We start from the raw sequence: 16,762 nt of genomic DNA on the forward strand, positions 1-16,762 counted from the left end.
TTGAAATTAGAGGAACAATTTATAAATAGCGTGCCAATATACCAAGAAAATATTGAAATCATATAGAGATTTTTGTTTTGCTACAGATTTTTAGGTCTCCTGCAGGGAGGATTGCATAATGATAGCAGTACAGTGCATAAATATTCTAGTGAAATCTGTGAAAAAGCGTAAATGATTGTTCTATCATAACAGCAAAGATACGATTAAAACACTGATTTAAAGTATCTCATGGCTGTCTACTGTCCAAAAAAAAATTCCGCAATATGTTATAATATTAATACATAAATTGTATGTAATTATGTATGCCTACTACTAGGATTTTTCAGGTTACACTGCATGACACAAATTAACAATCTCTTTGGATTGGTAGATGGCAGCCTCTCTAACGCCCTGACTGAAGTCCTCACCAGCCTCCAAGAGGACACTGTAAAATCTGTAGCTTTATGTGGAGTGGACACTGATAGACTCCCGTCACACACATCCAGCAGAGGGCAGTCAGCACTCACCAGCTAGAACATTTTCCCGGCAACACGATCATGTAACAGTTCTGCCAAATCTCCTTTAGATTTTCATTATCTAGCCATATCAACTACTGCACACTCCTTCCTGTTCCCAAACATTCAACAGCTGTGCTCCGTTATGGTAAAATGTGACGGGCAGCATCAGGACCCTTTCCAAACCAAGCTGTTTTTGCTATGAGGTCTCAATCTGTGTGACAGCTTGACCCCAGCTGAACTCCAACATGGTTGTCACTGAAAATGACCAGGAAAGGGAAGAGGTGGGTGTGGAAGGAATGGTGTCAACCCACAGAGTGAACGCTACTTTGGAGTCAGAGCAGCTGTGTGAAGCACAGTTCTACTATGATCCCCACGCATCATAAATCTGACCCCTGCATGTCTTGATCCAGTCGTGGAACTCAGCAGAAGGAGATTTCCAAGAAGGGAGACAAAAGGAGACTGATGGGAAAAGATTAAGAGAGCGAGTAAAATGTTGAAAAAAGAGAAGGAAAAGAGGGAGTGGGGGGGGGGCAGCATTGTGTTTGGCAATGTGAACTTGTTTACACCAGAAATGCACACACACACACACACACACACGCACGCACACACACGCACACACACACACACACACAGACTGACAAAGGCTCTTTCTGTGTACTGTGTCTCTGCATTGAAAACCTCCACATTGAATATTTCTTGCTTTCGTGGAAGAAGTTACAAAGGCTGTGAGAGAAAAATAGTTTTTCTCAGAACATCAGCACTTTGACAAGTTTGCACACACACACACACACACACACACTCTCACACACACATGCACACACACACGGACACGCATACACGTACACATACACACACACACTCACGCTCACAGCCTTGGACAGAAATGGCTTTTCCACGCAGTCGATTGGTTCCTCCACTTCCGGATGTTGTTATGCTTTGCTGTTGCCTCTTTGACAGGCTAAGGGAACGATCTAAGGGAGAGGATATCAACCGTGGAGGTGAATATTTGTGGGGGGAGGGCATGTACGGACATGAGCTAAAGCAGAAATGCACACACACGCACGCACGCACACACACACACACACACACACACACACACACACACACACACACACACACACACACACACACAGTGCCGATGAACTGTAATGAACCCAGACCCTCCTTGGACCTCCCTCCCTCTCTGCCCTCTTTCTCCTGTTTTGCTACACCACAAAAACACACTCACACTGGCTCCTCCTACTCCACTCGCCGCCTTAACTGTTTCCAAACATTCTGGGCTGTCAGAGAACAAAGTCAAAGGAGGAATCTTTGAATAATGTAGGCACTTCTTAGATTTTCTTGTTTCGTGGCTGCACATGAGGAGAATGAGTTGGAGTTTAACTGATGGAAGGAAGCAAAGGTTTTCTGCACAAAGTGATGGTTTCTACTTTAATAAGTCAAGGATCTTAACTACACGAGCGACAGTCTGCCTGGGAGGGTTGACTACCATGCATTGCTTTGGATTTTTTTACTTTATAACATTCTGGGAAGCATTTTTATGAAGGTTTTTGATTTCTTTTGGAATACTTGCCAGATGTGCTTTATTTTTTGTGTCTGTCTTTGCACAAGAAGAACATATTGGTACTTCTTTGCATATTAACTGCATTTATGGATTTTATTAGTCATTGGAGAAAATATCAGTTGGATTTGTTCCTGAAACAGTGGGAGTTGAACTTCAGCAGGATGTCAGTCTAAAGTTATTGCTTTCCAGGAGTTCAGGTATTTACTCTGAAGCCTGTTGCTGTTCTCCCTCCAGGCAACATGTGAGCCTGTGACAGATGTGTTTGTTCAGTGACGACCCAAATACAGAGAGATACAAACACAAAAATGAAGATGGTGAAACCAGAAGCAAACGGAAAAAGTGAGCCCAAGGAGAAAAACAAAAAGCGGACAAAAAGAAGAAAGAAGATTCTAAAGCAGAGTGCTATGAACTCTGAGACTGAAAATAACTGGGATTGTGACAGGGAGCCTGGGGGAAACCAGTTGGTCCACTTGCAGCAGTGGGACAGGGAGTCAGAACAGGTCCCTGCTGTAAGTCAAAAGAAATCCTTTATGTGAAACTATTTTAATCTTTGGCCTAGATGTCTAATCCTGGCTGGAAATGGAATTTCTATCTGTGAAGGTTTATTTATTGCCATTCTTCATTCCCTCTGGTCCTTTCCTGACTGAAGAATTCATTGTGTTAGAAACAGCCTGAGGGCCTCGGCTCTGACCGAAAGAAATCCATTCTTTGAATTCAATTGATGGAAATGTGTTGATCTGGTTTCTGTAATGGATGGAATATTTTCAAAAGGGCAGTTGTGGACGAGTGTAGATCTCTAAGGCCCAAGAGTCCTTTAATTGTAGTCAAATGATTTGCATAACTGCGAGGAGACACAAAAACGTTTTTTGTAAGAAAAAAAAATGTCAGAAAGTTAGCTATGAGCAAATGGGAAAAACCTACAGTGATGCAGCAGATAGACACAAGGATTTAAGGGGAAAACTATCTTCATTCAAATATTTAACAAGGTTATAGTCATACAGCACTTTCTGAAGCCCACTTAAGTTTGCAATCCAATACAAGGAAATCAGGAAATAAGGAATTTTATAGCCCAAAAATGTAAAAGCAATTATATCTGCACCACCATCAGCCTTGGCAGAGGTATTGAGTTCGTTAAATTAGAGAGCAGAGGGACGAATGATTGGTCCATGATTGGTCCTGAAGGTTCCTACAGGGCTGCAGCAGATGATGGATACTTACTGTGAGAGTCTTGTGATGAAGTCCTTTTAAAGTTGTCAGTAGATTCACACTTTTTGGCTCCATCAAACAGAACTTTAAAATGTTTACCTATGGAGGAAATTGGAATACTGGCTAGCAAACTGCTTGGACTATATCTGAATCAGCAGTAGGATTTTTCAGGCATGTCTGATATGTTGACAGTCTGAGTTATGTTGTCTGTGTGACATATAAAAAAGATGTCATCACAGCCTGATTGCAAGCTGTAAGAGCCTTAACCAACTGTATAAAGCAGTGGTTCCCAAAGTGGAAAGAAAAAGTTTGGGAACCACTAGTATGAAGATTAAGTAGTAAGTAAGTAAAGAGTAAATGTGTATATTCTATTTCAGATATGTAGAGCGAAACATATAAGAGTTAAGATATGCAGTATAATAATACTGCAGTAGCGTACAGATACTCCTTAAACAAGTTCCCTCTGGTTCACAAAGAACATTTGTGAATACATTAAATGAGTGGGTGTATTGTTTGTATTCTGAGTTGAACCATTTTCTCCCTGTGTGTCCTCTGCAGGTATTGAGTCCCACCTACAAGCAGCGCAATGAAGACTTCAGAAAACTTTTTAAGCAGCTGCCAGACACTGAACGCCTCATTGTGGGTGAGACAGCTACACACTGCACAAACAAACTGCACAGAAAAAAAGGTCAATCCAATCAAGTTTAACTGCTGCTTGTCCTGCTTCCACCGTATTTATAATAATATAATTGTGTATATACAGCAAATATTGTATTTTATATTTAATTAAGCAAAAAATCTAATCTCTAATGTACGCAGTTGTTGAACATTGCACCCTGTTTCACCTCTACCAGATTATTCCTGTGCCCTACAACGAGACATCCTTCTGCAGGGACGCCTCTACCTCTCAGAAAACTGGATTTGTTTCTATAGCAACATTTTCCGATGGGAAACTTTGGTGAGGCAGTTATCTACATCACCTCGTTTTTAGTTGGACTGGATTTGTATTATTATTACAGACATAAACTTGTAAAAAGTCACAGAGTTACAAAAAGGTTTGGAACCACTGTTGTAACCAATCAATATTGCTATTCCTGTTCAACGTTAACCCTATAATAGTATAGCACAGCAAGTGGCTCATCTAAAGTTCAGATTTATGCTCTTTTCTTTGCAGTTGATGGTTCGATTGAAGGACATCTGCTCCATGACCAAGGAGAAGACCGCCCGTCTCATCCCTAACGCCATCCAGCTGTGCACTGACAATGAAAAGGTGAGAACAAAGTCAGACAGAGGGTATATTTAACATTTAAACACAGTGCCTTTACATGCAGCACCATGAAAGAATCCCCTGAACATCTGAGGAGCATTTGACCTCTTTCTTGAAGGTGTGCTCTTGTTTGTTCCATGGTGCTGCCTGCACAGATCTCTGGGTCATTACACAGTTAATGCCCATCCTTCCTTATTGCTCTTTGCATAATCTTCATCCATTTTATTTTGTCTACTTTTTGAATGGGATGACACTGTTTCACTTGCAAATCTACTCCCATTCCCATAACTTCCTGAATGAGGTGCTGAGTAGATAAAACAGGATGATGATGCCATGTCCAGGAATGTGCCAGACAGATCAAACAGCATTTTTGATCATTCTACCAGCATTATTTTCCATTATTGTGTGTGTTTCATTTGACATCATACAGATACAGATGATCTAAATGTGGCCCTGAAACAGAAAGAGTACTCATTAAACGTCTATTATTTCAAAATTGAGTTTGACATAAATGGCATAGGACTGGGTTTGATTTTGGTTTAAATTCTGTTGTGTCTCACTCTTAAAATAGCAGGAAAATCTGTTGACTAAAATTTGCATCTTGCAGGTCATGTAACGTTTAACATGTTTACTTTGCTTTGTTTGAACGAGTGCACATTATTTGATGCTTCTTCTTCTCCTTAATCGATCTCCTTTAATTTCCCAGCACTTTTTCTCCTCATTTGGCGCAAGGGACCGTACATACATGATGATGTTTCGACTATGGCAGAATGCTCTCCTGGAAAAGGTGAGACTAAGATCACTGTCAGTCTTTTAGCAAAGACACTATTGACTGGATTCATGGTCATACAATTTCTTTATCAATGCCATTATAATGCATTCCGGGTGATGTCATAATCATAAATGAATAGCTCCATATAACTCCACAACAACTCCCCCAGTATGCACCAAAAACTCTGACCTTTCAAATGATTTGCTTGATTACTTTTCATAATTGTTTGTCTTTTTGCTGTTTTCTCTCTTAGCCTTTATGTCCAAAAGAGCTGTGGCACTTCGTCCATCAGTGTTATGGCAATGAACTTGGCCTGACCAGTGATGATGAAGACTACGTGCCTCCTGATGAGGACTTCAACACCATGGGGTGAGTCTTCATTACAACTTAAAAAAAACTCTCTAACTAACACAATCATCCATCTTGATCCGTTACACAAGTGTAATCATGGAGGGAAACACTATACACCTAAATGTATACATTTCTGCAGTGCAAAATCTGTGTGATGTTTTATATTGTATCTGATAAACATGTGTTCAATCAATGAGCAACAACAATGAATCTAAGCCATTGAGTTGATTAGTCTGTTTATTTAAATGGAAAGTGTGATCTATTCTCTGGTCCGTTATAGTGGAGCTGCGTCATTCATAAAGTGCCTGCCTCTGTTCTGTGTGTCACACACCCCGCACCACATCCATCTCTTGAATGAACCCTTTCATCGTGTTGTTGAGTGCCCTGCAAGAACAAGGTTCCTTTCTATGACTAGTCTGCCACGGGAAGAGAATTCTGAATATTAAGGGTATTCCATGGAGTACAAATTGTAATCAGATATGTTGTTGTGTAAATTCAACATGTCTCATGACTAGTGCAGTATTTGCATCTATCAGTGCTACAGTATCTCTATAGCACATAAGAGCTGTTTACATGCATTTGCATAGAGGTCTTCATAGGTCCAGAAGTTTGAATCTAATCCAAAACGTACCCATGTAGAACATACAGTAGCTACCTGAACCCGATATACTTAAATTCATTTTTCACAAAAGACACCACACTCAAAATACAAAACACCATTGGCTCTGATGCAAATTGCCATAGACCTAAACTCAGATAGAATAAGAACACCAACACTAGCACTAGTATGATACACCTACAATTAAGCACAATTAAGTTTCTTTCAACATGCCAGCAAAGACATTTTTCCTGCACTTCACTTTATGCTCGCTGCCCTCAGAAACACATAACTCAGCACAAGTCGCGGTTTTAGTTGAAGTGTGCACATAAAAAGAGTCCACTCTATATTCCTTACTTTTATTTGGTTTAATGAATACTATCAACAATCAAATGTAGACCCTGGACTGTAGACGCAGAGCAGAAAGAGAGACAAGAAACCTTATTTAGAAAAGGCTGAACAGCAGTTAGCAACATGTGTCATCTTCTAGAAAGGTTTGATTACATTAGCCTTTAGACTAGCAATGGACATTTAGCAGAGATGTCCAAAATAGGAGGAGAATCAGTGCCATAGCTCACATCAGCCCCATGCCCATGCATGTGTGCAGCCCAGTGCGGGCAGTGTGCAGCAAGCTGGTAACCTTGACCTACAGCTGCTGTCCGTCTCCTTGGTGCAGGTACTGTGAAGAGCTGCCAGCGGAGGACAACAACGAGCACAACGATACCAGCAACAACCACGCCAAGAACATAGAGGCCAAGCCAGACATCAGCCCTGTCCTGCCCCACAAAGCCTTCCCACACAGCACCATGCCCGAGCTGCCCAGCTCTGAGTCTGCAGTTTCTGTGAGTTGGCTGCAATTCAAACAATCATCAAACAACCACTCGTAATGCATCACACACATGCAGGCTGTGCTGATAGCCCTACTGATCTTTGTACATTCCTGTCCTGCAGTATGATCTGCCCCCAGCGGAGGATATGTCCCCTGCGCTCCCAGATGCTGACCTCCTGACCCTCACCATGCCTGATAATCGCAGCCAGCACAGCAGCCACGCCCCTTCACCATCACCTGACCTCAACGACAACGAGGAACTGCCTACCGAGCTCAGTGACTCATCTGAGACGCATGACGAAGGTGTGAGATCGCAAAAATTCACATCGCACCATCGGCAACCATTTTTTCATACTTTGTATGATGTTTATCCCAACACGCACTCTTAATGTGCGCATTTGTCCTCTACCAGGTGAAGTGCAGGCGTTCCACGAGGACCTGAACGGCAGACAGTACATCAATGAAGTGTACAATTTTGCCGTGGATAAAATGTACCATCTCTTCTTCAGCGAGTCTGAGTTCATGAGGGACTTTCTGGAGCAGAGAAGGTTCTCAGGTAAACTGACCAGCACTCCTGATGCCTCTCTCCAGGCTCCTATAGGCTTTGTTATTTCTGAAGCACGATTCAATGAAAAATCCACAATAAACGCAATCCAAAGTGCCTCACATGACATTGACATTAAAACACTGGAATAAAAAGTTGAAGCCATATTTAAAAAGTAGGTTGTAGCTGCTTTTTAAATAGTTTATTGAGTTTGCACGTTTGATGTTTGTTGATGAAATGACAATAACTAATGAATGCTGTAAAATTGAATTCTGTTTTTTTTTGTATTTTCTCTTGCAGATGTGGTGTATCACCCCTGGAGGAAAGAGCAGGACGGTAACCAGACCAGAGAGATCATGTACACCATCGCCCTGAATAACCCCCTGGCACCTAAGACAGCCACAGTCACTGAGACACAGGTTGGTCGTCGGACATTTCTTTGGCATTGGCCTCAGAAGCGAGGAATAAATAATCTTCTGTGTAAAATATGTAGTCATAGATGTTATCAAATAATGTCTATACTTGTTGTGTGTAAAGACTCTGTACAAGGCCAGCCAAGAGAACGAATGCTACATCATCGACGCAGAGGTGATTGCCCATGATGTGCCCTACCACGACTACTTCTACACTCTCAACCGCTACATGCTCACAAGGGTGGCCAAGAATAAGTGTCGCTTAAGGTGAGGGACAAGAGTTCACTGGAGGGTGTGTGTACTGTGAGCGAAACACCATCACTTTAAGACAAATCTGTCTCATTGTGAAGCCAAATGACAGCACAGAGGGAGCGAGAAGTTAGAATGCAAAAAGTGTGGTCATAGGAGGAAACAATGATGATGATGAGGGCCATGATCTCTGTTGGTGTCTTCTACGCCAGAGATCCTTTGATAGCTGTGACACTAACGAAAACAATGACACAAATGCTCACACAGCATTGCAAAGTGAAATATTGATAAGAGAACTAATGGGTTAATAGATTAAAGATTTCCAGAAAGCACAACTACTCTTGAGCTGGGCTGCAATATTGATACCTGCTTCATATTCATCAGCCTGGGACGTCCACAGGCTGGTTTTACGTGGTCAAAGAGATTTAAAGATATATTAGAGAGCCTGAACTGCTTGGGAAAACTGATCGCAGACTTGAGTAATGTGCGTTTGTGTCCAGCCCGGCCTGAGAGCCTATAATTGACAACCAGGAAACAAATCTAAATTCTTAGAACAGCATTTTGTCATGATTGGCCAATAAAATGTTTGCCATAGTCATCTTTTTTTCTATGCACTAAAATGACTTCATTCATTATTATCTACCATCAATGTCTCTTAAATGTCCTCTTAATAATAATAATAACTCAACAAACACAAGTCACAACTGTAAACAAGGCACCAAATTACACTCTCTGACTTGCTGAATGATTAGCTGGTGGAGTCGCAGTCATAAAAGGAAACTCGGCGCCCCCTCCTGGCGTGGCTGTGACATTACACTTCACTGCTTATACCACACTGGAATTTTGATGTGTACCATAGAATTAACTGTACGTTCAAATATTTGTCCTGCAGGGTGTCAACTGAGCTCCGATACAGGAAACAGCCATGGGGGCTTGTGAAAAGCTTCATTGAGAGAAACTTCTGGAGCGGCCTGGACGAGTACTTTAGACACTTAGGTTAGTACTACAAATAAAACTATTAAATTGGTTTAATACAATTAAGTAAAGAGCAAATGCCCAACATATAACGTTTTTACTACTTGGATTGAGATTTGCCAGAAGGTTTGAATCTAAATAGACTTTTGGTTGATTGTTAGTTCCAGCAACTTAAGCAATAGCAAACCTAAACAAAGTAATTGTGTAAATGTTGGGTCATTACACAGTAAATGTTTTCCCACACAGAAATCTTACAGTAGTTTTTGTCTATTCACATCGTCCCCCTTGTAGTGTAATCTTCCTTTCTCTTCTGGTCAGAGTTGGAGCTGAGTAAGTTGGACGTGGTGCTGGTGGAGTCTCACAGGCAGTCTCCCAAGAGCAAGACTACAAGACTGAGCTCTGGCCGAAGGAGAAAACGAATGCTGGTCCATCACATGATGTCCTCGGGGAATATGGACGAGGCGCTGAGGCCTGCCTCTACGCCTGAGGATGAGGAGGACAAGGGCCTTCACCGCATCAAACACGTGGCAGGTCAACCAAACAACGGTCACTACATTCGCCATACATTTATGGGATATGTGAGGATTTGATAGACATTCCAACATCTCTCTGTGTGTGTCTCTGTACCCAATAACTCTGGCCTTTTGGTTTAATGATGGGATGGGCAGGATTCCACACATTGGACCAATAGATGTTATTTTGAAATTCCTGAACCAGTTTTCTTGTTCTCATCATGTAGGCGCCACACAGACCAGACACACTCCTGACACTCATGGAGGCCTGGCTCTCTACAGTTTCTCCAAACTGCTGCTTCTCATCAGCCTGGTGTGAGTAATAATGTCTGTGACGCTCTTATCGCTCAAGAAATCAAGCAGCTTTGACATAGTGTGCTCTTGTCATCATTTGGCCTTAAAAAAATCAGAGATGAGGATTTAATTCTATTGCGTTAAGCTGCTATTCACTAGTGAGTGTAGCAATTAAATTACTGCAATGATATTTGAACATTTCATTTCCTTCTGTTCTGATATAATGTGAGTTCTTTGTTTGTATTTTTTGTGTCAGTATGTCAGATCATTTTGGTTGTTTGTACAAAGTAGTTTAACGTGCATCTTTTGAGCTTTTCTTTCAACACCATTCATCCCCAAATTATTATGCGGTGCTGTGGCTTAGTTGGTCAAAGTGCCTGTCTAGTAAACAGGAGATCCTGGGTTCAAATCCCAGCAGTGCCTACTTCAATCTGAGAAGAAAGCTCAATTTCTTTTATGACAATGGTTAAGACTTTCCAGCAATTTCCCTCTAGATAAATAAAGCTTATCTTCTGATACATAGTTGTGTGTGGAGCAGGAGAAGCAAACACTTGTTTATACACTTGTTTGCCATCATCAGTCTGGTACTTTAGTATCACCGAACAAATCTTTTCAGAATGAACTCAGTTGATATTCTGGGAAACTGTTGACATTTCCAGTGAAATCTACTTAATTGATTCAAATTTATGTTGACTTAAAATATTACATGAGTTTAAAATTAGATGGAGATTTCATCAACCCATGACTCCATTATAATGTTTGATCATGTACTTTGTTATAGCAGCACCAACGTGTAACATTTCATAACACATATAAGATAAAAGTTCAATACATTGTTTTCTATGTCTAGTGAAAGAGTTTTAAGGGAGTCGCACTACTTTTTGTTATTTTTGTTCCTTTGGTTTAACGTTCTTGTCTGTAATGTGTGTGTTTGTTTTTCTGTTTTCTTCTGTCCCTGTTTGCGTCCAACAGGATCTGTATAAGGTATTTTCATTTCATTCCTTGTGTTTTGATGGCGTGAGTGACCAGGCTGTGTGGTAGAGCTACACTGAGTCCTCTCCTCTCTCCTCTCTCCTACTTATCTTCTCTTTGTTCCCTGGTTAGTCTGATCCTCCTGGTGTTTCTCAACATGATGTTGTTCTACAAGCTGTGGATGCTGGAGTACACCACGCAGACTCTCACTGCAGCCAACGGACTGCAAACTCAAGAGAGGTATCAGACTGGAAACACTCACACACACAAGAATTCAAGCCCAGGAGTAGCCGTTCTGTCTGGGCTTATTTCTGTTTTTAAAAGATAATGGAAGCCAAAAAAAAATAGCTTGTTGGACTGCTTAATATTGGAAATGATTCTCATTGTGAGATTTTTCAATTTTGCAATAATTAGATACATTAATATTGCAGTTGAGCTTGTGGAACATGAACACAGTATTATGGACAATTGTTGCCATTTTGTGTCCTACTATTGGTTAGGGTTAGAAATCTTTATTTGATTAACTTGGGTGAACTTTGACCTACTTTGTGACGAACCCTACCAGAGAGGCTTACACTGAACACAAACGTCTCCTTTACACACAGATGTCAGATGGCAAACTGAACCGTTGTGTTAGTTACTTGATTTTGGTTTTATTTGCCCAACGACACTCCAGCAGTGTCAATGTTTACGACCAAAACATAGCTCCGATGTAAGTATTCTCTAACCACCAAACACCCCCTGCTGCTGTGTGTGTCTTATCAGCAAAATTCCACAGACCCAGCTGGAGTGGGTGCAGCTCCTGGACTCCCAGCAACGTTACCACGACGATGAGCTGGAGAAGTGGAAGGAGATAATCAAAGCGTCAGTGTTGCTGCTGGATGAGGTGAGGCAGGAGGTAAAGAGACAAGCATGTACACACACTACACACCACCAAACAGCTCCATGTACCACATCAGAGGCCTTTTGAGAACCACGACTAAAGCCAAACATTAACCAAGTACATAACAAACAAAACATGTTCGGTAGACATAGTAGGTTGACTTTCATTAGAAGGAAAATGACGCAAACATAGTTGCTGTTTGAGTCACAGGATCTCAGAGCACATGCACATTTATGGTGTGAAAGGTCTGAGGGGAGCATGACATAATTGTTTGCGAGCGCGTTAAACAAAACATTAAAAGGAAGTACGTTCTCCCAGGCGTATGGTGTCTTTCCCCTCCATTAGAGATCCACACAGAAACAATGTTTAGACGCACTGCAGCTCTCCTGGAGCCGAAAGGAGCTGCACCCCTTTAATCAAAACACTAAGGCTCTGTTTTTAATGGCAGTGCAAGAGCTAACACAAAGCAGTGCTATGACATGTTACAATAGTCCTGAGCTCAAAATGTGAGCGTGGACAAAGTACAAATGGCTTGTTATGTCATTTCATAGAAGAAATACAAATGGCTCTTGATCATTTCATGGCTTTCGTAGCTAGAATGCATCAAGGTTTTAATTGGTTTCATCATGAAAGTATCATTCTCCCCAGTGTCCATACCTGAAACCAGATTTTAATGGTGCCACGGTGCAAATGTGAGGCATCCCAGGTCGTCTTTGTCCCTCAGCCGCACACTAACGCAGGATATGACATCTGAATGAAACATGAATCCTAAATGTCCTTGTTTTCTATTGATATTCTATGACTGTGTTGACCTTTCCTCTCCCTTGCTTTCCCTCCCAGCTAAAGGACTCCCTGCTAAAACTTCATAAAAGCATCGGCCTCAGGGACTACAACTCCGAGTCAGAGGAAAAACCAGATCAATATCACTGATGGATAATCCATATTCATGCAGACATGCTGTGCAATATTCCACTTATCATTTCTAAACTTGAAGACAGAATCTAATGTGTGGCCTTTTGAAGGCAGACAGAAGAGGATGATGGGACTTTCTTACCTTTTCAAAAACAAGTGGCACCTGACTGAAGTGACCTCATTGATCTCCAATGGGTGAGAGTGTACTAACTGTATGCGCCACAATCCTGACAGACAAATCTTAAACCGCTGTCTCATTGGTCCCTGCTCCAGTTTCACATTCCTCCTTTGCAGAGAATGCTGCAGTGCAAAGATGTATTCGTTTTGCCACAATCCAACATTGACACCGACCCAAAGCATGCAACGTATTCCCGCTTCTGATTTGTATTTGATTTTTTCCAGTGACAATCCAGACTGGAATAACGTGTGCGTTCACTTTCAGGGGTGCAAAAACATAAATAAGGAACAGGTTTTCTTCCAGGAGCGCCTTTTAAGGAACTCCGACAGCTGCAGAATCCCTTTTTACTCCTACATTCGAAACTGGGACACTTGCTAAGAGACTGTAATTGAGCCTCAATCACCTTGTAGTATTTCAACCTATTATTTGTGAATTAGAGCTTTGAGGAATTGAAATGTAACAGTATATATGAGTGTGTGTGAGTGTGCGCGCGTGCGAGTGTGTGTATGTGTTTCTCATATGGGATTTTTAAGAAGAAGTGTGTGGCGGTCGGGGCTACTTTTTACAGGCATTTTAGGCAGATCAGGGCTGGTCTCCCTGAGAGCTGATGCCACACTTTTACGTTCCTATGTATGTTTATGTTTTCTATAGCAAAACCATTCAGTACTGCGGATGGAGCATTGCTCTGCTGCTTTGATTTAGCGACATGTTGGTAAGAGGGGGTTTGATTGGCAGCAGAGAGAATGTATGGGGAAACAAGGAATGCTAAGCTAAAGACGGCACAGCTCCGTGTTTCCTAACGTGTTGCCAAGGGAATAAAGAAATGTTGTGTTTCGCAGCTAATCATTAATGTCATTCCAGTGTTCAAAAATGATTTACTCAATCACATCCCCTCCGCTACACCGCTGCCAAGATTCACGTGTCAACAACTCACGCTGCGTCTTTATCCTATTTTGGATGTACTTATTCTTATTTAAGCCACGTTTGTGTTGTATCAATCCATGTGTGGCTGATGTGTGTTGGTAATGTTGTATTTTCTGTGCTGCTGGCCAATAGTTTGGCCGAAAAGAAGGTGAAATGTCGGATGCAGTGAAGTTGAATGTGTATCCTCATTCATGTTTATTCTGTTGGGAGTTTCACTTCTGCAACATTTCTCGGGGGCAGAGGCCAAAGTCATTTCAGGGGTCAGACTCAGAGAAGCGCAGTTTTTGGCAGAAATGTTTACTTGAAATGCGAAAAAAAAATACTTGCATCTCAACTGTGACTTTGATAGGAATAACTTGCGGCCCCAGTAGACGTAAGAGCTCTCGCATTACATCTAACAGGGCCTGGCTAGACTGTGCAGAAGACATGAGTTTTACTGCTTTGGCACTTGTGGAATCAAGGCTTTCAATGCAAGCAGGATGTGCACAGCAGCCATCATGCAAATGTTAACGTCAACTAAAATTCTGCCTTTAGGCTTGATAATAAGCTGTCCCCTCTCTCGTCACTAACCTTCTCCCTTCTCTGGGCTCCATTTAGTTATCTTGGAACATTTACAGTAGCTGCTGGTAAAGCTTTGACTCCCGGCGGTTTCTGCCTCTGAGAAAGGTTCAGCCTCGAATGAGTTTCCATGAAAGAGATCATTGAGATGTAACTGGAATCACAGAATGTTTGTTTTAGCTTTCACATACAAACTGGCTTTATGGTTTTGCAGTGCTACTCATAAATCCTGTCCATCATCAGTAGGACAGACTGGTTTCTTGTCCGCTGGGTCACTGTCAATGAAGCAGCTCCATATTCTGGTTCTTAAATGTATAAAGATCATACACTTCAAGTTCAATTATATAGGAACATATTTTCATTGTGTTGCAGAAATCTGTCTTGTCACGTTTGCCTTTTTTCATCAACAGTCCGTCTGACTTGTTGAAAATAACAAAGGGAACAATTAGAAAAGCCAAACCACTTACGTTTTAAGGAATCGTGAACATTACAAGAGCTAAAAGCAGAGTTCTACCTATAGTGATGGTGTGTGATCGAAGCAGTTTCTCTCTTTAGTCGACAGGGTTTTTACTGTTTGTTGTTACAGCATTTGTCTAGAATTTTCAATTTGATAATAGAAATACCAGGAAGGCAATAAAGTCATGGTCTCAAAGTTGCATTGACAGGAAACCAAAATAGAAGTGAACCGATCATTATGAGTGCATTCTGTCTGAAATACTGTGAACTGATCTGATGTCACATGCTTGAAGCTGTAAAAATGTAAAAACCAAACTAAGAGACAAGAGATTTATTTGCATCACATTAGGAGATAAGGCGTTTGATAAAGCCTTTGCATCTCCCTTAAAGGCGTCAGTGATCTGGTGCACTGTGTTGACATTCATCGTGTTTTCATCCCATCAACAGTTTCACATTCCGACATTCTTCTGTCTTTGTGTGTTCTGGATCCAATTCCAAAATGAAGGAAACTTGCTTTAATGAATCAAACACAGAACGCCTCGACAGAAGGGAAATGTGGCGGTTCGGCTTCTAAGACAGAGTGCGGTTTTTGTAAGTGCAAAACCACGTGGCATTAAAGGGGATTCCAACCGTTCAACCTCAAATCTGCGGTCAAATCAGAGGGTCCGCGGTGCTACATTGACCTGTGACCCTCACACACACAAAAGCCATTTTAACTGCACATTTTAAGATGATGGAAGTCACATTTTTCATCATTTACAATCATACAATTCTTTTCTCATTCATATCTCTTGTATGATACCAGTGTAGCCATGTTTGGACATTTAAAAACTGGCTATTGTATATGGAATGCATGACTTCTGTTAATGCTCGTGATAAGTATCATTTCAAAACATTGTGCACATGTAATAGACTTTCATTTGAACGCATGGGTGTAACAAAACACTGTAGACAACCCTGAGAATTAGACGTTAAAGCCCATGTCGACGCAATAAGTATTTGTTCCGTGTGGCTTATAAGGTTATTTAAAACACCTTCAACCGGAAAGATCCAAAATTTGACAATTGGGGTTGAGCCAAAAACTGCACCCAATCATTTAAAGGTAACAGTTACCTTTACTTAGAGTGTCATTTCTGTGACAATCCAAAGATTTGTACCCTTAGCTCTCACTACATGTACACAAACATGCACACGTGATTACACACACACACACATGCCTGCAGTATTTCATTGTCCTTTGCCCTCATCCGGCTCACTTGGTGGTGTAGCATTGTATACTCCTATGTGTGCTTACAATACCTGACTTGTCTTTGGAAACCTATTTTGATCTGCATATATGAATCCAAAATATTTATCAAGATATGATACTGTAATGTATATTGTTTGTAGAGATATAGTATATACAGATTATAAGGTCTCAAACCACGCTGGCAGTGGACTGAGTGAGTAAAAAAGCACTAAAAGAAACATTATAATAATCTACAAAGGCCTGTGAGTTGATATGGGAGAATGAATAAAAGGCGAAAAATGAAATTAATGTGTTGTTTTTTTTGTCATTCATAAGAACTGGAAGGGCATCATTGGAGCTCATACCTTTGCCAAGGCTGAACAAGCCTAGATGTCTTTTGTTCTCATAAATTATTTGCTAAATTGTTGAACATCAATCTTCACCTGCTTTTGACCCAAACTAACAACTTTGACTACACAGAAGGGATGAGTGCTTTAAACCTGGGACCTCTGGGATTTGAGGCAACAGAGTTAAACACAATGTGCTGCCCTGGAGTGATCAAGAACAAAATCCAGTATAA

General features: G+C 41.2%; 1 protein-coding gene and 1 non-coding gene across 8 annotated transcripts; both read left to right on the top strand.

Moving 5' to 3' along the window:
* The first annotated feature begins 1,757 nt into the window (after window positions 1-1,757).
* LOC143009221 (protein Aster-B-like) lies at window positions 1,758-16,471 on the top strand. Of its 7 annotated transcripts, none has more exons than XM_076161258.1 (17): window positions 1,758-2,570; window positions 3,826-3,910; window positions 4,122-4,225; window positions 4,442-4,537; window positions 5,241-5,321; window positions 5,560-5,675; window positions 6,932-7,097; window positions 7,207-7,387; window positions 7,497-7,640; window positions 7,929-8,047; window positions 8,166-8,308; window positions 9,183-9,286; window positions 9,584-9,811; window positions 10,005-10,092; window positions 11,176-11,283; window positions 11,809-11,941; window positions 12,767-16,471. In XM_076161258.1, exons 1-17 carry the CDS (start codon window positions 2,367-2,369, stop codon window positions 12,854-12,856), a joined length of 2,190 nt encoding a protein of 729 aa, XP_076017373.1. In that variant the 5' UTR covers window positions 1,758-2,366; the 3' UTR covers window positions 12,857-16,471. The 7 variants fall into 7 exon arrangements, 6 of the variants coding, with proteins under 6 accessions (XP_076017373.1, XP_076017374.1, XP_076017375.1 ...); XM_076161259.1 differs by having other exon boundaries at window positions 11,809-11,929; XM_076161260.1 differs by having other exon boundaries at window positions 9,584-9,796.
* On the top strand, window positions 10,421-10,494 carry trnat-agu (transfer RNA threonine (anticodon AGU)). The gene has a single exon. It is a non-coding gene; the product is annotated as a tRNA-Thr (tRNA).
* Window positions 16,472-16,762: the final 291 nt, after the last annotated feature.

The sequence above is a fragment of the Genypterus blacodes genome, unplaced genomic scaffold (genome assembly GCF_046128005.1).
Source record: "Genypterus blacodes isolate CSIRO-AG114 ecotype Tasmania unplaced genomic scaffold, CSIRO-AGI_Gbla_v1 ptg000111l_1, whole genome shotgun sequence".
Classification (NCBI taxonomy): Eukaryota; Metazoa; Chordata; class Actinopteri; order Ophidiiformes; family Ophidiidae; genus Genypterus; species Genypterus blacodes.